The sequence below is a fragment of the Danio rerio genome, chromosome 17 (assembly GCF_052040795.2).
Source record: "Danio rerio strain M-AB ecotype USA chromosome 17, GRCz13ab, whole genome shotgun sequence".
Taxonomy (NCBI): Eukaryota; Metazoa; Chordata; class Actinopteri; order Cypriniformes; family Danionidae; genus Danio; species Danio rerio.
The window spans coordinates 54,365,228-54,387,500 of NC_141037.1; the positions used below are offsets into that span (position 1 = coordinate 54,365,228).

The 22,273-nt window shown below is 38.3% G+C and overlaps 1 protein-coding gene across 16 annotated transcripts in view; it reads right to left on the bottom strand.

The window, feature by feature from the left end:
* The window catches only part of LOC100538332 (Ig lambda-2 chain C region), a 190,691-nt gene that overhangs the window by 49,181 nt on the left and 119,237 nt on the right, over window positions 1-22,273 (bottom strand). Inside the window, exons 1-2 of one of the 16 annotated variants that reach the window (XR_015513905.1) lie at window positions 3,339-3,510; window positions 2,974-3,267 (exon numbers count right to left, since the gene is read on the bottom strand). The exons of 12 other annotated variants lie outside the window; for them this stretch is intronic. Coding sequence is in view for 1 of the 4 variants with exons in the window: in XM_087291204.1 (XP_087147330.1) it covers window positions 6,687-6,980; window positions 7,073-7,121 (343 nt within the window). In the remaining 3 variants the exon portion in view is untranslated. Of the gene's footprint in view, window positions 1-2,973; window positions 3,268-3,338; window positions 3,511-6,686; window positions 6,981-7,072; window positions 7,245-12,686; window positions 12,990-13,104; window positions 13,178-22,273 lie in introns of those variants that run through there. 3 more of the 16 variants (XR_015513922.1, XR_015513921.1, XM_087291204.1) reach the window with 3 other exon arrangements.

Here is a 22,273-nt window from a genome sequence, read left to right on the forward strand (position 1 = left end):
TCAGGAGAGGTGGTGGTTTGGTGGTGTTTGACAAGGTGCGCGCGCGACGTGTCTGAGGAGAGACACGGTGGGGAGGGGTGAGAAGGGTGCACGACGATGTCTATTTGAGGACCGGGAGGGAGACGCGAGATTACCGGGAGATCATCACTCGTTTGCGGGCATCCGGAGACTCGCGAAACTTCCCGCCCTACTCATAATTCTCTCTTCATATAGCCGTAAGCCTATTACACATATCCATAAAACACTGTGATATAACCGCGCTCGGATCGGATCGCTTTCTCACTGCAATCGAACCGCTCCAGGGTTTGTCTCAATCGAGCCGAGACCACCTCATTCAAACGATCTCGGAGCGATTACTTTGGCGCGGAACAGAGCGCGATTGCCCTGTTCACATATGCCAATCGAACCGCGCTAACTAGGCAAACGAGACACGTTCCGAAACAAAAGTGTACGTGTGAAAGCACCCTTAGTGGCTAATTCGTATGAATTCGTACAATCTAATTCCTACTATTTAGTACGATTTGCTCATTACCCAATGCCGATTGGGGTTCGGGTGGGGTTAGGTGCCACGCCTCCTTTTTAAAATCGTACATTTTTATACGACTGATCTCGCATGAATTAGCCACTAAACTGAAAAAACGTAAAATACTTACGTTTCCTCATGAGATCAGACTGGCAAAATCCCACTTTCAGATCTAATGCCACTAATAAAAGGTTATATTCTAAACAAATGCAAACAAAATGGGATCAGTGCCCAGAAACTAAACTTTTTGAAATTCAGCCATAAATAGGAAGAAAATCTAATTTATTTTTTAACTCAAGAGATGATGAGATGGTTTATAGAAGATGTGGCATTAGACACACAGGAAGAAACCCCAAAATGTCAATATTGCTAAAGAAACCAAACTGTTGAACATATTCTTGTGGAATGCCCTATTTGTAATGTAATCAGGCAACAATTTTCATCTGGAGAGACTTTAAATAAAATATTTTTTAATATTTATTTGTACAATTTTTATCAAAAGTAAACTTTAAAAAACTGTTTTAGATTTGTATATTTTATGTTATCATTATTATTATTTATGTATTTTACCTTGTGTATTATTTATTATAAAATGTGGAAAACTTGATCTTTTTTTTTTGCCATGACATTAGTCAAAAAAGCTGAAATGGCAATAAACTCAAAATTCTCTTTCTCTATTTGTAATTAAATTGGCCCACTTTTTAGTATATGAATTTATACTCTATAGTGTACTATAAGTGTACTTAAGTGCACAAGTAGGCCATTTTTAATTTTAAATTAATTTTTTGTATTGCAATTGGGGCAACGCAGTAGGCAGTGCTGTCATCTCACAGCAAGAAGTTCGCTCGGTCGAGCCTCGGCTAAGTTGGAGTTTCTGTGTAGAGTTTGCATGTTCTCCCTGCGTTCGTGTGGGTTTCCTCTGTGTGCTCCTGTTTCCCCAGTCCAAAGACATGTGGTACAGGTGAATTGGGTAGGCTAAATTGTTCGTAGTGTATGAGTGTGTGTGGGTGTTTCCCAGAGATGGGTTGCGGCTGGAAGGGCATCCGCTGCGTAAAAACGTGCTGGATAAGTGGCGGTTCATTCCGCTGTGGCAACCCCGGATTAATAAAGGGACTAAGCCAACAAGAAAATGAATAAATGAATGTATTGCAATTGAACTTATGAGTATACCTTGTGTTATACTTGCAGTAAATAGGTAATTAATAAGTGAAGGAAAGGCGTGACATACCCAATTGGATTATTACAAACTAGGGATGTAATGATGAACCTCCAACTGGTTTAAAATCACTTCAAATATGTGACCATCAATAAATGTGAAATCGATTCAATTGAAATGAGGGGAAATTTCTATCTTTAGAAAAGTTTATGCGGTGTTCTCTTAGGCCGTACTCACACTAGGTACAGTTGCCTCGAACCGGGCCAAAGCACACTTGTCCCCCCTCCCATCTCCCCCGACGGCCCGCACTCACACCACAAATGGGCCTCGGCACACTTACGTCATCGCTGCTGCGCTGTTCAGTGAGAAGCGCTCTCTCACTCAGAAGCACAGTGGAGATTTCTCTAGTTATATAGTTTCAGTCATTTGTTATGCAGTGACATGCAGTCAAATATTTCGCCAAACAGTCCTTAGGAATGCTGTGACACGCAGTCAGATATTTCGCCGAACAGATCCGCCACTTTTGGCGCTCATAAACAATCATAAAGCTCTCGTGCTGCAGGAATGAGGAGGTCTGCTGAAGCCGCGCAGCTGTCGTGCAGTGAGGAGTTCTCGTCTTTTATAACTACGTCCGTTTGCGTTCACTGAACAGTAAGAATGATTAATAAATCTATATGAAACAGTCCCTTAAAAGTCACGTCACGCTTTCAGTTTCGGGCTTTGGCGCGTTTTGCACTCACACACAAAAAGCCCAAGTGAACCGCGCTCAGGCACACCTCTTCCAACTGGGCCAGGGCAGGCCAAGTGAACCGTGCTTGAGCCCGATTCAGCGCACTCACACTTCTCAAACAATCCGGAAAACGGGCCTGGGCACAGTACGGATGGCATAGTGTGAGTAGGCCCTTAATATAGAGTAGTGTTAACCAGTAAGGCACTGCTTTATTTACAGCAGAAACCCAGGAAACACAATATTAGTGCTGTTCATATGGTCACCTGCTGGCAGAGGATGAATTTCATCTCATTCAGCTTATCTATACTGCATATTATGTGGTAAATGTTTTATGTCAAGACCCTTGTGAGGTTTATGCCCTTAAAATGTACTCAAGTGAAAGTCTTTAAAGCTATCTAACAAACTCCAGACAAAAACTACTCAATTACAGCAACTTGAGTATTTGTAATGTGTTACTTTACACCACTGGAAAACCGTACACCTGAAAACCATACAACTGCTTTGGTTTCCTGCGTGCTTGAGTTTTAGTAAAGCTGTAATTTTAGTGTGTAGCACTGTGCATACTGACAGCACAGTAATAAACAGCAGAGTCTGACTGACTGAGCTCAGAGATTTTCAGAGTTCCATTATGTGTATCTGTTTTCTCCAGTTCAAACCGGCCTTCAAAAGCAGTCTCATAGCTGGGGTCACCTGAAGCATATTTGTAACCGATCAGAGCCATGGCTGCTGTATCCTTCTGCTGATACCACAGCATGTTTAGCATGCTACTGTCATTATGACTACACTTTATCTCGGCGCTGTCACTCTTGTTGGCAAATAATGCCACATTTTGTTGAACAAGGACACAATTCACCTTTCCTGGGGAAGAACAAAAAAGAGTCAAGCTTGAAATACATTTCAAATGGATAAGAAAAAATATGTATTCTTACCAATGTAAAACAATATAAACATGCACAGTCCATATGTTGCTCTTAAGATCATTCTAAACTAGGGTTTTCTTGAACACAGCTACTGTAAAGAGAATGAAAGAGACCCTATAGTACATGTAAACACAGAAAAAGCACTAAATAAGCAGTCAGATCTCCCCCTACTGACTGCATTGCTTCAGACTGTACTTGAGGTGAACATACTTTTGCTGGAGGGGAGGAGCAAAATGTCAATGAAGTCTTAATGTATTATTACAAGTAAGTGTTCTCAGGTTCTACCAAAACGTCTGTAAGAATTTCGGTGACACTTTACAATAAGGTTCATTATTTAATGCATTTACTAACATGAACTAATCATGAACAACACATGTACAGCATTTATTAATCATAATTGAACATTTACTAATGCATTATTAACATTCAACTCCATGCTTGTTAACATAAGTTAATGCCCCATGAGTTAACATGAACTAACGATGAACTAGTGTATTTTCATTAACTAACGTTAACTAACATGAACAAATACAGTAGTAAATGTATTGTTGAATGTTTGTTCATCTTAGTAAATGCATTCATTAACATTAACTAATGAGCCTTATTGTAAAGTGTGACCAGAATTTCTTTATTTGTGGTTGATACAGGTGCATTTGCAGGCTGCTTTCCAACATGTTTTTGTAATATGGTTTATTGCCATTTATTCACTGTGTAAACTAGCTGCACACAGATAAACCGCATCAGTGCCCTCTTTAACATCCACCTCCAGAGTCCATTCCTTTTTCCCTGTACCAGACAGTTTATAGCCAGACTCAAATCCCTTCTCATTAGAGTCTGAGTTAACAACGTAGCTTCCAATAAGCACCGGTCCTTCTCCTTTAATGTGCCTGTACCAGTATTTGTAGTCATAGTCTGTATCATTCTGGTAACAGTGCATTTTAACTGAGGAGCCTAGACGATTGGATATGTACTTGGGCCATTGAGTGATCAGAACAGCGTCACTGAAACCTGCTGGAAAATATATAGACAAAAATTGGATTAATTAGGAATGTACATTTGGTCAGAATCATGAGGATGGTTTTAAATAACTATTTTAGGTCAAGTAATTCAAGTAACACCTTTAAAACAAAGCAATAAGAGTAAAACAAGAAAGGAGTCCATTTAGAGTTGCTTTTTGTGAAATATTCTCTGAGAGAATGACTTTTTTTCTTTAAGACACACCCTTGTTACTTATGTAATGGAGGGAAAAAAATGATGATGCATCTTCTGGTCTGATAGGCTTCTGAACCAGCACGCTTGAAACAATGCTTTACATTAGAGATGCCCAAACTAGGGCTTGTGGGCCAAAGTTGGCCCATGGTCATTTTTGATTTAGCCCACCATCCCATCTGAGAAGATAAAGGAAGAATGATGGGGATGGGGATCGTTTAAAATTTTATGTAACATTTTATTTATTTAGATTTAGATTATTTATTTAATTATAAGGTTCTATCTGCGTTCTGAATGATTTTGAGATATTGAGCTTTAAAGTTTTTGCATTCCATATAGCAAACAGTATGTGTGTAACATTTGATTTTACATAAAAAGTCTTAATGTAAACAACTTATAAAAAAACACCCCATCATGTAAATAAGTTGTCATTTAATATGAATATGTCATCATGTTTCACATGTTTAACTACGAGAAATATTTTTAAAGGTTAAATTACAAAAAAAAATTACACATAAATGTTAGTAAAAAAACTTTGAAATGGGTGAGTAAATAATAACAGAACCTCTTTTTTTTTTTTTTAATAGGACAAATGACATACAGTTGCAATCAGAAATATTAAACTTCCTGAGTTATTCGCCCCCCTGTTTAATTTTTTCCCCAATTTCTGGTTAACAGAGAGAAGATTTAACACATTTCTAAACAATAGTTTTAATAACTAATTTCGGTCCCACTTAATATTAAGTGTCATTAAGTACTATGTACTTGCATTAAAAAAATAAATACAATGTACTTACTGTGTTCATAAAGTATTTGAGAGCACTTGTGGTGCTCTTGAGTTGGGATAGGGGTTGGGTTAAGAACAGGTTTGGTGGTGTGGGTAGGTTTATAGGTGGGTTAAGGTGTAGGGAATGGTCAGCAGTGTATTTACAAATGTAATTACAGAAGTTAATTACAGATGTAATTACATACAGGTATTTAAGCAAGCATAAGTACACAATAAATACATGTATTTACACAATAAGTACATTGTAACAAACTATTAATTTCTATGTAAGTACATATTAGTTAAGGCCACTTAATATAAAGTGGGACCCTGATTTCAACCAGAAAGACTTTAGGAGGCAGATAAGCATATGAACATTTGTGAATTGTTTTCATAAATGCGAGTTTGTTACGGTCCTTTTATAAAGTCCTTTGGCATAAGCCCCGTCTATAGTGCAGAACTCTGGATGAGCTGGCAGATCCTGCCTGCAGATGAAGGCAGGGCGAAGCCAACCCCCTGAGTGGAGACGAGGCCGACCTAGTGGTGGTGGTGATGGGGACGCCACCTCAGTACAGCGAAACAGATTGTTAGGATAGGAACAGATTGTTAGGATGGGCTCATATATATATATATACATATATATATATATATATATATATATATATATATATATATATATATATATATATATATATATATATGGCTTGCTTGGTTGTTATAGGCTGACAAGATAATTATTATGAATGACATGACATCTCAGTCTTCCTGGTAGAACTACTGTTTAGCTAAAGCTTTCTAATAACTGATTTATTTTATCTTTGCCATGATGATTGTAAATAATATTCTACTAGATATTTTTCAAGACACTTCTATACAGCTTAGTAACATTTAAAGACTTATAGGTTAATTAGGTTATAGGCAGCTTAGGGTAATTAGGCAAGTTATTGTATAACGATGGTTTGTTCTGAAGACTAACAAAAAATATATAGCTTAAAGGGGCTAATAATTTTAACCCTAAATTTTTAAAAAATAAAAATAAAAAACTGATTTTAATCTAGTCAAAATAAATCAAATAAGACCTTCTTCAGAAGAAAGAATATTATCAGACATGCTGTGAAAATTACTTTGCTCTATTAAACATAATTTGGGAAATACTTAAAAAAGAAAAAAAAATCTAAGGGGGTTTAATAATTCTGATTGCAACTTTAAATCTAACATTAAAAAATAAGAGATTGTCAGTAGTACTGTCTTAAAAGGATGACTGCTTTAAAGAGTATTAGATATATCAAACCAGAAATCCGCCCATCCACCACTGCTTTGGTTTCCTGTGTGTGCTTGAGTTTTAGTAAAGCTGTAATTTTAATGTGTAGCACTGTGCTTACTGACAGCACAGTAATAAACAGCAGAGTCTGACTGACTGAGATCAGAGATTTCCAGAGCTCCGTTCCGTGTATCTGTCCGTTGGAAGTCAAAACGCTCTTTAAATCCATCCTCATTGCTGGGTTCACTCATGTCATATCTGTAACTGATTAGAACCATTTCTGTATTTTTCTGCTGGTACCACAGCATAACATACATGCTACTGTCATCATGACTGCAGTTCATCACGGTGTTGCCACTTTTGTTGGCAAATAAGGACGTCACCTTTTGTTCGACAATCACACATGTCGCCTTCCCTGCGGAAGAAAAAAAATTAACATGGTTTAAGAAATAGTTCGTTTGAAATGGATAAGTTATGATCAAGGTTACCTTTCAAATGCATTATTACCTATGTAAAAAAAGATAATTATGCACAGCCCACATGCTGCTCTTAACATTCTTATAAACAAGGGTTAGAAATGCTCATAAACACAAGAAAGAGAGTATGAGAGAGAAAGACAAGACAAAACTCTACATGAAAGACCGATCTCTCTCCCTGCCTGCCTGCATCACTTAAGAGTGACCTTGATGTGAAAATGTCTTTGGTGAAAGGGAGGAGCAATTTTTGCAGGCAGCGTTCTATAAATGGTTTTGCATGTATGTGTGTGCGTGCGTGCGTATGTGTGTATAATATAGTTACTATTGGCATTTGTAATGAAGCTGGCTGGTAAATTTCTGTGTTGTTCAGTTGAGATGAATTTAGTCAAAATCCAGGAACTGACTTTATGTCCTAATTTAAAGCTTGTTTTCACACCTCTAGTTTGAAATAATTCAGGAAAGTGGGTGTGTCCAGCTCTGTTTAGGTAGGAGTGTCGGGGGAGGGAAAGAGGAAAGGTTTTGCATAAAAATGAGAGTTTCCGATTGAGCATACGCTGATTTTCACAGAGGCAAAACAAATCACAGATGCAGAGGAGAAAGACAGTGGGCCTGTTTCAGTAAGGAGGTTCAAACAACTAAGAGTTTAAACTTGAACTCTGAGTTGATTTACAGAGAGATTGAAAACTCAGAGTTTTCGGTTTCAGAATAGCGGATCTGAGTTAGGTCAATCAACTTTGAGTAGACCAACTCAAAGTTAAGTGCGCACACATCGACTATAAAAAGGCATTATCAATGGAGCGCAGATATGTGTGATGTTTATACTTTTTTTCTAAACTTTTTTACTCGTTTATCAGATTATGTGAAGTTTAGTTTTAAACTAATTTCGAGAGGAGCATGTGCTCATGATTTACCCAGCTGGTCCACATTAACTAATTATGATCCTCCAATCGAAGGATCCCAAATCACTATATATATCCTCATTTCCTTTCTACAACTATCTTCGTCTGGAAGAAACCCCCTTCCTCCTTTATCCAGAATGGGCGGCACGGTGGCCCAGTGACTAGCACTGTTGCCTCACAGCAAGAATACCAATGGTGTTGGGTCCTCGCTGAGCCATCTGGTATTTCTGTGTGGAGTTTGCATGTTCTCCCCGTGTCCGCGTGGGTTTCCCCCGGGTTCCCCGGTTTCCTCCCACCTTCCAAATGTGCTCTATATTATAGATAAAACAAGCCTAAACCTTTTTTATAATGTCTTACTCTCAGGAAGTTCGCCTTGGCCTCAGCAGCGGGGGAGTTTGAGATAGACCTGAGCTCAATCTCCACTCGCCCTGCAAAAGGGGGGGAGCCCTGGGCTCGAGGATCCCTTGAGCTCAGGGCTCTCTCCCGGGACAGCATGCCAAACAAGCTATGTATAAATCATGAGCTAAGTGTGAACTCTTGAAATTATATTTTATAGATTTAACAGTGCACTTGTGTGTCTGCCTTTTTTCTTGATCAAGTGATAGAGTTTGATATAACATTTAGAAGGTAAGCAGTACTAAAAATAATTTTTAGAAAGAATAATAATCCCATTAATCTAGTTAAAGTACATGTCGAAGGTCAATGCATTTAAGCTAATTATTTACTGTTCTGTGTGTGACTAAAAGGTAGGCAATATCTATGTTTATACAAACAAGATGCCACCACAGTGACAGTGCGCAAATGTTTTATTTCTGAGAGTATATCATTTTCATGTACTGAACTCTTATTATTCAACTATACCTAGGTAGCCTATATCGATATTTTCATTCTATGGCACTTTGAATATTTAGGGAGAACCTCTTTTGGACTGCCGGGTGAAGTCAAAAGACTTTAAAGTCAACTGGTTTAAAGAATATTAGATATCAAAATAGATATGTGAAAGCCATACACAACTGTTTTGGTTTCCTGTGTGCTTGAGTTTTAGTAAAGCTGTAATTTTAGTGTGTGTCACTGTGTGTACTGACAGCACAGTAATAAACAGCAGAGTCTGACTGACTGACTTCAGAGATTTTCAGAGCTCCGTTCAGTGTATCCACTCTTTCCAGATTAAACCGCTCTTTAAATCCATCTTCAGAGGTAGGCTGATTGATACCATAGCTGTAACCAATTAGAACTATTTCTGTATTTTTCTGCTGGTACCACAGCATAACCTGCATGCCACCATCAGCATGACTGCAGTTCATCACGATGTTGTCCCTTTTGTTGGCAAATATGGACACCTTTAGTTTAACAATCACACATCTCACCTCTCCTGTAGGAAAGAATCAGGCTTTAAATATTTTTGATATCGAGTGGATTTCAAAAGTAATGATCCAAAGGATCAAATGAACTCTTCTTACCAATATAAAACAAGAAACATATCCAGAGTCCATATTCTGCTCTTAACATCTTTTTGAACTAGGGTTATAAAAAACCTATGGTTGCTCACAGCACAAATAAAGCGACAAGACAGAGAGTATGTAAGATGTAGTAAGAAAAAAAAACTCTCCCTACTGACTTCAGAGTGACCTTGATGTAAATGAGTTTTTGGGAGTGGGAGGAGCAAGGAGATCCTTATGTATGAGTTCTCAGGCTATGAGTCCGATTGCATCATGATGTATGTAATGATATGAATTCATTTCAAGAGTTCGCACTTAGCTGATGATTGATTATAAGCAAGTTTGGCATGCTGTCCCGGGAGAGAGCCCTGAGCTCAAAGGTTCTTGAGCCCTGGGCTCCCTACCGTTTGGAGGGCGAGAGGGGAGCCTTGAGCTCAGGTAGATCTCGACAACTCCCCCTTGATAAAAACTGATGACTAAAAATTGAATGCTATGAAAAGATGTGCTACATGGTGAGAGATTAACTGTAGTCCAAATTTAGATTTTTCAATTGTTGTGTATGTTTTTGGAATGTGGGAGGAAACCGAAGGACCCGGGGAAAACCCACGCAAGCACGGGAAGAACATGCAAACACACCTGTTAAAGGACTAGAACCGGTGACGTTCTTGCTGTGAGGCGACAGTGCTAGTCACTTGGCCACCATGCTGCCCTATGGAAGGAAAGGTGAAGAGGTAGGGGTGGAAGGGGGGATTCTTCAAATCGAAGATAACTATGATGAAAAACCCTGGCTTTTTATAGTGGGTTAGAAATGGCCTGATCGGTGAATCATGCATGCTAATGCCGAACCAGCCGTGTTCAATCATTATCACGTGCTCCTCTCAAAATTAGTTTATGAATAAACTTCACTTGTTTGGGGTTGATGCAGCACCAATCCACTCTCAATAGCTCTGGAGTAGATCCTCCTGACACCCTGCCCATTGACTTGTGTCCTCTGTAGTGGACATTGTGTTTTCATGAATTGTCTTTGAATTTTTTTTTGAGCTACTCTGTCAAGTCATTGCACTTAACATTTTTTAATGATTAATGAAAGAATATTTTGCTTTGTTTCATTGTTTATCTTTATTTACAAGTAGCTGAATATTTACAGCTACTGTATGGGCTTTTCCAGTTCGCTCGTGTCCCGTCCCTTTGTGCCCCCTGGTGGCATAGTCGCAAACTGCAGTCATACCTAAAAAAAAAGTTCTTATTACTGTATGCTGCGTTCACACCAGACGTGGAGGAAGCATCAAGCGCGAGTGATTTACACGTTAAGTCAATGCAAAGGTGGGAATAGACATCCTGCGCAAATAAGGCAGCGCGAATGACACCGCGCGAGTTGAGCGTTTTGTGTAAATTGCTCGAGTTTGAAAATCTGAACTACAGCGGACATTCGTGCTGCGTTTACCAATCAGTTAATTGCCCTTAATAACCAATCAGCTTGCCCTTTTTTTCAGGGGGGATGGGGGGTGATTATGACGTTGCGTCTGTTGTTGGTGTCCCGGGGGAAAATCCTCCTGCTGACACCAACACCAGTTCATCAAACTGGGCTCGGTTTAGTCAGAAGCATCGTTGAAAGCTTCCATCATCCAGGTACAGTTTCTGTACGAGTTGACGAGCTCACAGAGCTGGTGCACCTCTGATCTAGTAGACTCAGACACGGCTCTAAGCGTATCAACGCTTTTTTTCAGCCTTCCTAAAGCACATAAACACAGTTATTCTTAATAAAATCCATGTTAGCCCTTTAGCAATGAAGCTAAAGACCGTGTCTATTGCTCAGTGAATTTGACGCGCGAATAAAGCGAGTGAACTCAATGTTTACGCGTCTGTTAATGCGTGAATAGCATAATTTATCCGCACGTTCCACGTCTGCTGTGAACACAGCATTAGAACGGCAGCAGTACAAGGCGTGGAGTAAATGGCAATATTAAAGCGTCACCCACTGTACAGTAATACTTGTCAGTTTTGACTTTGTGGAGACATTTTATTTTTTATCTCCATTTGGAAAACAACTCATAAATCACACATAATGAAGTATTTTAAACATTTAAAATTAAATAATTTAAAAAAGCATTTGTTGTAGGAATGGGATAGGGGTATACTCCTGTAGTCTGTAAAGCATAAAAATCATTATGTCTGTGTTATGTCCCCATAAAGTTAGCTGTACAAGTGTGTGTTTGTGTGTGTTTCCTGTAAGTTTGGTGTTTGGTTTTTAGGCAAGCTGGTAATAAAGATTACAGCACTGTGCATACTGACAGCACAGTAGTAAACAGCCGAGTCTGACAGACTGAGATTGTTGATTTTCAGAGTTCCATTAAATGTTACTTTTCTCTCCAATTCAAACCGGCCTTTAAATCCATCCTCGTACATGGGATCACCGGTAGCACCATAGCTTAACACAATTAATGCCATGGCTGAGTCCTTTTGCTGATACCATAACATATTTGGCTTGCCACTGTCAGAATATTTACAGCTTATTTCTGCCCTATCATTCTTATTGGCTAATTTAGATGGGTTCTGTTGGACATCAGCACATCTTGCATACCCTGTAGGGGACAAAAACATATAAATACCAAATAGATCATAATTTTAAAATAGACAGTCACACATTAACATTAACTAAGACTTTTAGCTCAATAAACAATTAGTTAGCTGCATATAAATAGTTAGTAAGGTAGTAGTTGGGTTTAGGTATTGGGTTGGATTAAGGATATAAAACAAAACCACTAAGGCAGTGCTAATAAATCGTTAATATCTTAATAATAGGCTGGTAATAAGCCAGTAGTAAATAGTGTGAACTATAGTGTAAACTTAAATATTACGAAATAAATTATATTATTTTGATATTACTAAATATCAAAAAGACAAATAATAATTGATCTTAATGTTATCAAAAAGAAAACTTACCTAAATACAATATTAAAAAAACACACACTCTGTATACAGCTCTTAACATCATTGTAAAATTGTGTTAGAACGCCTCTAGTTTCACACAGAATATACAGTATTGTAACAAGACAGGAAGCTAAATGAGAGGAAATACTCTACATTAAATAAACAGTCACATCTCCCCCTGCTGACTGTACCACATCAATGATTTGAAAGTGGTTTTGGCGAAGTAGGAGCACAACATCATTAAATAAACTGTATGTATGGCATCCCAGGTTCTGCTGTATTGACTGTGGATTACTTTATTTGTGGTTGATACAGGTGCATTTGCAGGCTGCCTTCCAACATGTTTTTGTAATATGGTTTATTGTCATTTATTCACCGTGTAAACTAGCTGCACACAGATAAACCGCATCAGTGCCCTCTTTAACATCCACCTCCAGAGTCCATTCCTTTTTCCCTGTACCAGACAGTTTATAGCCAGACTCAAATCCCTTCTCATTAGAGTCTGAGTTAAAATTGAAGCTTCCAATAAGCACCGGTCCTTCTCCTTTAATGTGCCTGTACCAGTATTTGTATTCATAGTCTGTATCATTCTGGTAACAGTGCATTTTAACTGAGGAGCCTAGACGATTTGAAATGTACTTCGGCCATTGAGTGATCAGAACACCATCACTGAAACCTGCTGGAAAATATATACAAGCAATAATAGGTTAAGTTGTTTGTTAAAAAATATAGCGTCACTGTTCATTTTTATTCTTATTAAATAAAGTTGAGCCTATTGGCTTTACCCTATGTACCTTTAAGACAAAGCAAAAAGAATAAAAGATAAAAGGAGTCCATTTAGAGCTGCTTTTTTAGTTTCTGGTCTACGGTTACTTTCAAAATAGCTAATGATGATATACCCCATTTTGTAAGACACACCCCTTGTGTAGACATTGGTGCTTAATTTGGCAGACGCTAGCTTGAAATTAGCATATTGCACACTCTCAGAAATAAACGTACAAGAGCTGGCACTAGGGTGGTGCCTTTTCAAAAGTTACTCATGTGTACTTGAAGGGTCCATATAAGTACCTCAGAAGTATGTATTAGTAAATAAAAGTTTGAAGAGAAACACTTTTGTACTTTTTAGGTATCAATATGTACTCTTGAGGTATTAAAGGCACACATTTGTACCTTATAAAAAAAGAAAGCTACCAGCCAAGTGACACCTCACGTACCTTTATTTTTGAGAGTGAAAAGTTTAAACTAGTCCTAAAAAAATAATGACATTTAAATAATAACCCATTTCAAACATTTGAGTAAAAAGGATAGTGATGATGATTTTTAAGTATTTTAGGTCTACATTTTTAATGATCCAAAGTTTGTCAGACCCCCTAGTTTTCGCTTAATCCAACGTAAAATCAACAAAAAGTCTGAAATATTTGTGATCCTTAATTAAACGCAAAATAATCCTAAAAATTTTTAATAATCTTATAAAACTTCAAATTCCAAATCATATAATAAATGCATTTATTTCCATTTGCAATGAATTGTTTTACATGACTTATAGACTTTACATACGCAGCACACATGATGTATTTAAGTGCCTCTTGAAAAATGACAACTCACCTGTGCCCTCTCAAGCATTACATTACATGGTGTTTTGCAGCATGTGCAGTAAGCAGACGCAGATGAAGTGCAAGTGATTTACATGTGAAGTCAATGCAAATTGGGCGTTTTTTGACACGCTTCAGACTGCAAAAAAAGTGTGAGCAAATATCTAAAAATAGAGTGATGGAACAGACAGAACCGATAGTATCTGGATGAAGTATAAATAGTGTCACTCAGCGATGCAATGTCAGACACAATGCACTCAAATGGAGCGAGTGACGTCACTCTGAGGGGTAGGGTAAGGGGTGGGGTTAGGTGAGCCCATTAAAAAGCATTGGATGCAGTTCAGATTGCACTGCACCAGATCTGCATCCAGATCCCTCTCGACAGAACAGCAAGCAGCTAATATGATGAAGACTGGTTCAATCGATGGCCGCTGGACTTGATCAAATTAAAAGACTTAAAAATTAAAAGATTAAAAGACATTATTTGTGCTTTACACGTATGGCTGGTAATATGATGTTCATGAAATCGATAAGTAGTTTCATTTAACTCTTTCCCTGCAGTTAACGAGAGAAAGCCAAAACACTTCCCCACGACGAGTTTTACAGCAACCCGCGTTTAGGTGTATTACGGTAGGGGAAGCCCTATCACATTTTCTAGGTACATGTCAGATGCTCCGGGGAGCGAAATCTGAGAAAGAGAAAAAGTAAGTCCGTGCATAAAAATAAAACAGCCTTCCTTTGGCTTAATCCCTACCGTTTTAGATCTGTTTAAGATCTTGTCTTGATAAGAAACATATATATATATATATATATATATATATATATATATATATATATATATATGTATATATGTATAATTAATTTAATATTTAATTATTGTAATAATATATATATATAATTTAATTAATTTTTTTATCGCAAAATTGTCAGCAAGTTCCTGGGAATTACTGCCACAAAATAAGTCAATTTTCTTGCGGAAAATCACAACAACAACAAAAAAACACTGGTCTGCTTTGTGTGTTTGTGTTGTCCTGGTACAAATATCTCCATTAGTATATAGTAAAAACACAGTATATATATATATATATATATATATATATATATATATATATATATATATATATATTTTTTTTTTTTTTTTTTAATTTATTTATTTATTTACATTTTTTAATAACCCCAACATTAGAAAAAAAAAAACTTTCTATTTATTTATTTATTTATTTTTTATTTGTTTTTTTTTGCTACAGCTGTATACATTTAGGATACAACGGTTGTACTTTGGGTTAATTTTGAACCATAAAAAAAACATTTTTATACTTCCTATATCTACCTATATGTTGTAGGTAGAGAGACAGACAGATGGATGGATGGATGGATGGATGGATGGATGGATGGGTGGATGGATGGATGGATGGATAGAGAGACAGATAGATGGATGGATGGATGGATGGATGGATAGAAGGATGGATGGATGGATAGAGACATAGACAGATAGATCACTTCAGTCACTTCAGATTTTGTTGCTGATTTAATTAAACTTCAAGTTCAGTGAGTGTTTTGATAGGACTTGGCCTGCATTCGAAATTCCATACCTCCATACTACAGTACATTTGAGCTGAGTAATATGTCTGTGTTCATAGTATTCAAAAAACAGTAGACGAGAAGTACCTCGGTGACGTACTTCTTCAAGTGAGATTCTATAATGCTCATCGATTGGATAATACATGCTCATGATGCCACATGGAAGAAATGGATGTGAGTGTAGCGACCCAACTGACCCTGGCGGAAAAAGTACAACCTAATCCAATTCATACTACTCACATTCATAGTATATATTGAATGTACTTTTTAATAGTCGTGTAGTAATTTTTTATTCAAATTGTAGTATCGCTCGAGTAGCCGACGATTTTAAATGAACTTGGTGAACAAACTTAAGGCTTTCCAAACATGGCTGCCATGTGAAGAGTTCCTTGAAAGGGACTTTGACATATTACTGAGATGTTAATGAAAATGTGTTCTGACCAAGGGAAGAGTGTAACATTGTAATGTTTTTAACTTTGTATAATGTCAGATCTGTATGTGGGAGATCTCAGGTTTAACTGCATAGTCATGGGTTTATTTATTTGTGGTTGAGACAGGTGTTGTTGCACGTTGCCATTCGAATAGTTTATGTCATGCAGTTTATTGTCATTCATCCACTGTGTAAACTAGCAGCACACAGATAAACAGCATCAGCCCTTTCTTTAACATCCACCTTCAGGGTCCATTTCTTTGTCTCTTTATCCGGCAACTGAAAGCCAGTTTCAAATCCCTTCTCAAATGATTCAGAAGTCCCTATGAGGGTTGCAATAAGCACCGGTCCTTCTCCTTTGATTTGCCTGTACCAGTATTTGTAGTCATAGTCTGTATCATTCTGGTAACAGTGCATATCAACTGAAAAACCCGGAAGACTGGATATGTACTTCGGCCATTGAGTGATCAGAACACCGTCACTAAAACCTGCTTGAAATAAAACAATAGATTAGATATATCATCAGATAAAAATATATATTGGAGAATACCATAAACATATTGTATCGATTTTAGTTTATTACGTTTAAGAAAAAGCAGTGACACGCAGAGAATGACAAACATCGTCATTGTAAAACTTCCAAACCGTTCTTTCGATCCTCTCTTCATGACAGGCTACTTGTGCTGCTACTAGAGATTTTGAAGACACTCCTCTTAGTTACATCATACCGTGCTTGCGACAAAAAATTCAGGTAAAGTGGAGGAGAGAAATAAATGCAGTAAAGTTCATTTTAAAAAGGGGATGTGTCATTTGACATTTAGATTTTTGTTTATAATGTAAATTACACCCATACTGAAAACATCAGCTGTTAACATAAGAAGAGTTCAGATGCGTGCGTCTGTTTAAAACACGTGCGTGCTCCCGTTTCCTTGCTTGAAACAACCGTGCCTAGAAACACAACTGGTGTGATGGATTCTCTTTCAAATATACTGGACAATAAGTTGTTCATGTACCCACAGCCCTGGGTCCTCATGTATCAACGCTGCGTACGCACAAAAACTTTGCGTACGGCAGGTTTCACGCTCAGAATCGCTCACGTTTGGATTTACTAACGATGAACTGAACGTGGGAATGTGCGCAGCTCCACGCCAGCTTCATGGCTGGCGTACGCACATTTTTTGTGCGGGTCTGTTTTATTTCCTTTGGCGACTCTTAGAGGCAGTTGTGTTAAATTGCTCTCTACAAAGTGTCTGAGCCTTGCAATGGCAGCTGTATGAGACGGGTTCATGTAGCAGGTATATAAGGTTTCCATACCATACAGTTGACCAGCCAAACATTAAAGCACAATTTGCAGCGGTCGCCTGTTTTCCCAATGTAATCTGAGCGATCTACTGCACGCACATTGCTATAAAGACACTATCTGAAGATGAATTTGCATACGTGAATCAGAAACATTTCCATTCAATAAACGTGCAAATAAAATATGATGCACAAACTTATTAATGATTCCTACTTGTCTTTCTCGTGATAAATAGTTGGCAAAATCTGATATGTAGCGGGGGAAAAAAGAAGAAAGAGTTCTTCAGACACTGGATTCGAAGCGAGTTCATGCTCGATTGTGTCTAATCATGTTGACGTGCTTTACAAGCTGCGCCACTGAGACTGTTAGGGGTGCTGCAACATAAATCACACTATTTCTTTTTTAATTCACTCAGTGCAATGTTCAGACCCAACTGTGTTAACCGCATCAGCTAAACTCTCCCCAGTCAATTTTTATTTATTTTTTTTTTAAATTCCGGAGAACAAACTTGCAAATAACACCGCTTTTCTCCGGTCTACCTCCAAAAGCAGCACCTCCAATTCACATTCTGTTCAAAGTTTCTCTTCTTTCTTGCTTTTGCCTTTGCTTTTTCGTTTGGTTTTGCCAAAGTAGAGTCATTAGCATATTCATACGGGGGAGGAGGCAGGGAGGGGTTTTGTGCTCGTGCATGTTGTGCTCAGTTTCACGTTCATTCGGATGCATTCTTGTGTTTTAGTATGATTTCCACGCAAGTCTTCGTACATGAGGCCCCAGCTGTTTTCAAGAGCTCCAGATTGTTTTTTTTGAAGCAGCACCGGTTGCTTTCGTTTTAACCATTATTTAAACAGCATGAAGGATATTAACTTCCCATTTATGTGTAGTTAACTGGTGTCACCTGTTTTTTTTTTTTTAAGAAATGTTTTGTTAAATAAAAAGCTTAACATACAGCTATATTTTGCTTGTTTTGACACATTATTTAAAATGTATGGCTAAGAAATAATTTATTTTTAGAGTAGTCAGAGATAAATTTGGTTAATCCTTACACACACTATGCTATCCGTACTGTGCCCAGACCCGTTTTCCAGATCGTTTGAGAAGTGCGAGTGCCCTGAATCGGGCTCAGGCACAGTTCACTTGGGCTTTGGCGCGGTACGCTAGTGTGTAAGTGCATAATGTGCCAAAGCCCGAAACTGAAAGCGAGACGTGACTTTTAAGGGACTGTTTCATATGGATTTATTAATCACTGTTACTGTTCAGTGAACGCAAACTGCCGTAGTTTATTAAAGATGCAAACTCCTCACTGCACGACAGCTGCACCTTCAGCAAACCTCCTAATCCCGGCAGCACGAGAGCTTTATGATTGTTTATGATCATCAAAAGTGGCTAATCTGTTCGGCGAAATATCTGACTGCGTGTCACCGCATCCCTAAGGACTAAAGCGATATAACTAGAGAAATCTCCACTGTGCTGAGCGAGAGCGCTTACTGATCAGCGCAGAATCGATGACGTAAGCATGCCCAGGCTCGATTGTGATGTGAGTGCGGGCCGTCGGGGGAGACGGGAAGGGGACAAGCGTGCTTAAGTCCGGTTCGAGGCAACTGTACATAGTGTGAGTACGCCCTAAAAGTCAAGTGAAATAAAAACTAATTGTATTACAACACTATGAAACCATGACCCATGTGCTCATGCTCACTGAGCAAGCTCATACACAACATACACAGGAAGTAAAATGAATCAGGAGGCATGTGGACGCAAAATCTAAATCAAGTAATTAAAGCATGTCAAAGTCATATTTATGCATACAAAATCTGTTTTCCCAACGACAAAATTGTGGCTAGTGAAAATGGCGAGTTATGTTGGAAAACTACTAGCCACAGTGGCTGGTGATCAAAAAAGTTAATGTCAAGATCTGATAGTAATGTAGTTGTTGGTAGGGATGGCTGACGTGAAACTGACGTTTCGCCACAGTGTCGAGATCCCGAGGTGCAAGTGTTTCGAAAATCTGCACCAAAGCATGATCCGAAACACCCATTCACCCAAGTGTTTTGAAACATCTGGGGCCTCATGTACGAAGACTTGCGTGGAAATCTTACTAAAACATTGCGTACGCACAAAGCTGTAAATGTGCGTACGCAGAAAAAAATTCAGATGTATGAAACACTGCGTACCCCGAATCTCACGCATATTCTTTTGTACATCCGAATGAACGTGAAACTGAACGCAACATGCACGAGCACAAAACCCCTCCCTGCCTCCTCCCCCGTATGAATATGCTAATGACTATGCTAATGGAAAAACCCAACGAAAAAGCAATGGCAAAAGCAAGCAAGAAGAGAAACTTTGAACAGAATGTGAATTGGAGGTGCTGCTTTCGGAGGTAGACCGGAGGAAAGCGGTGTTATTTGCAAGTTTGTTCTCCGGAATTAACAACAAAAGAAAAAAATAGAGTGGGAGAGTTTAGCGGATGCGGTTAACACAGTTGGGTCTGAACATATCGCACTGAGTGCATTAAAAAAAAAAAAATAGTGTGGTTTATATCTGTAAAATGTTGCAGGATGCTTAATAGTCTCAGTGGCGCGCTCGTAAGACGCATGTGATCGTGAATTGATACGTTCGAGCATGGACTCTGCTCGAATCCAGCGTCTGATGAACTCTCTCTTCTTTTTTCCCCCGCTACATATCAGATTTTGCCAACTATTTATCACCAGAAAGACAAGTAGGAATCATTAATAAGTTTTTGCATCATATTTTATTTGCACATTTATTGAATGGAAATGTTTCTGATTCCCGCATGCAAATTCATCTTCAGATAGTGTCTTTATAGCAATGTGCATGCGGTAGATCGCTCAGATTACATTGGGAAAACAGGCGACCGCTGCAAATTGTGCTTTAATGTTTGCCTGGTCAACTGTATGGTATGGAAACCTTATATACCTGCTAGATGAACCCGTCTCATACAGCTGCCATTGCAAGGCTCAGACACTTTGTAGAGAGGAATTTAACACAACTGCCTCTAGGAGTCGCCAATGGAAATAAAACAGACACGCACAAAAAATGTGCGTACGCCAGCCAGAAAGCTGCTGTGAACCTGCGCACATTCCCACGTTCAGTTCATCGTTAGTAAATCCAAACGTGAGCGATTCTTAGCGTTAAACCTGGCGTACGCAAAGTTTTTGTGCGTACGCAGCGTTGATACATGAGGCCCCTGGTCACGTTACTAGCGTTTTGAGACCTTGCGAATTTGCATTTGACTGCCAGGGTCAGAAAAAATATCTCTCTATTACACCCTAGTGGACTGTGCCTGTGTATGCTGATACTGTATGTTAAATGATTTTTTCAAATCCCGACTTGTAAAAATACTCCGAAATCATAGTTTTATGTATTTTAATCATGTTTCTGTTTTATGGTGTAGTCTAAATAGGATACGCCATCATTTTTGTAACACTGTTAAACAATAATTTATATTTTACAGTACCGTGATGGTTGGGTTTAGGTAGACATCAATAAAATATAATAAATGGGAAATTTATTTAATAATATAAATAATTATTGTTAACCTCTAGCCACAACTGTGTCTGATCTAGCAACAACCTTGTTTTATGACCAAAACAAGACAAATTTATTCACAAAGTGTTTATTCGGATGTCAGACCAATGTTGAAACAAAACAATACAAGAACAAAGCATTACCAACTGGTATTCAATTTCAAAATAGCTGTATTAGCCTGGATTCGAACCCACTCTCCCCGAATGGTAGTCGGAAACCTTATCCGCTCCACTATATCAGTTGAAGATTCATTTCTACAAAGTGGTGTTTAATACCTCAATTTGCTCAACTGTTCTTTGCGGAAGCTGTTTCAGTGCAATACATACATAACGACCACTAGGTGTCACCGTAGAGTGGGGTTTCGAACTGTTCGAAGCTTCGACACATTTGCTTCGAGTGTTTCATGACGCCTCGCTTTGCCCACCACTAGTAGTTGGGTTTGTGTCACGGGTAGAATAAATAGGAAAAAGGGAATGAGAGACAGGTGGAGCGAATTAGCTCAAATGACCTGTGCCTCCGTGACTGCGAATAAAAGCAGGTAACGCAAGGTAATCTGTAACCCCTACTGAAAAAACTGCTTAAACCAGCCTAGGCTGGTTGGCTGGTTTTAGCTGGTCGACCAGGCTGGTTTTAGATGGGTTTTGGCCATTTCCAGGCTGGTTTCCAGCCATTTCCAGCCTGGTCTTAGCTGGTCTGGCTGGGAGATGACCAGCTAAAACCAGCTTGACCAGCCCAGCCAAAACCAGCTATGTCCAGCTTAAACCAGGCTCGTCAAGCTGGTTTTAGCTGGATTTAGCTGGTCATTTTCCAGCCTGACCAGCTAAGACCAGGCTGGAAATGGCCAAAACCCCTCTAAAACCTGCCTGGTCAACCAGCTAAAACCAGCCAACCAGCCTAGGCTGGTTTAAGCTGGATTTTTCAGCAGGGACACAGTAGAGTAAAACAGGAGAGAGGAGATAATAATATCTAGGATGAGATTTGGACTAGGCATGGGCGATACCATAATTTTTTTATTCAATATGATACCGATAACTTTTTGGTTAAAATGTTTACAATACAGATACCGATATTGATACCACTTATTATTAAAAATATTAATGTAATTTTTCATAATGATGTTAATTAAAAAATCATTACGTGTGTGTGTGTGTGTGTGTGTGTATATATATATATATATATATATATATATATATATATATATATATATAAACTGTAGTGTGTGTGTGATATAAACACGCACACACATCCATATTGTATATACACACTGCATACACATACATACTGTATATACACACTGCACAGATACACACACACCCGTATATTTATTCTTATTCCCCTAATGGTAACGAGAGAGAAAGAGAGAGCTGATTTTATTATTTGTTTATTTGTTTATTTGTTGAGTTTTGTGGACAAGAAGAGACATGTTATAAGAGTTGAACATGTTATATTGCACTGCATGAGGTATAAAGATGAAAGGAGAGAACTTAGTAAGTATTTAGAAGAGATAAGAGTTC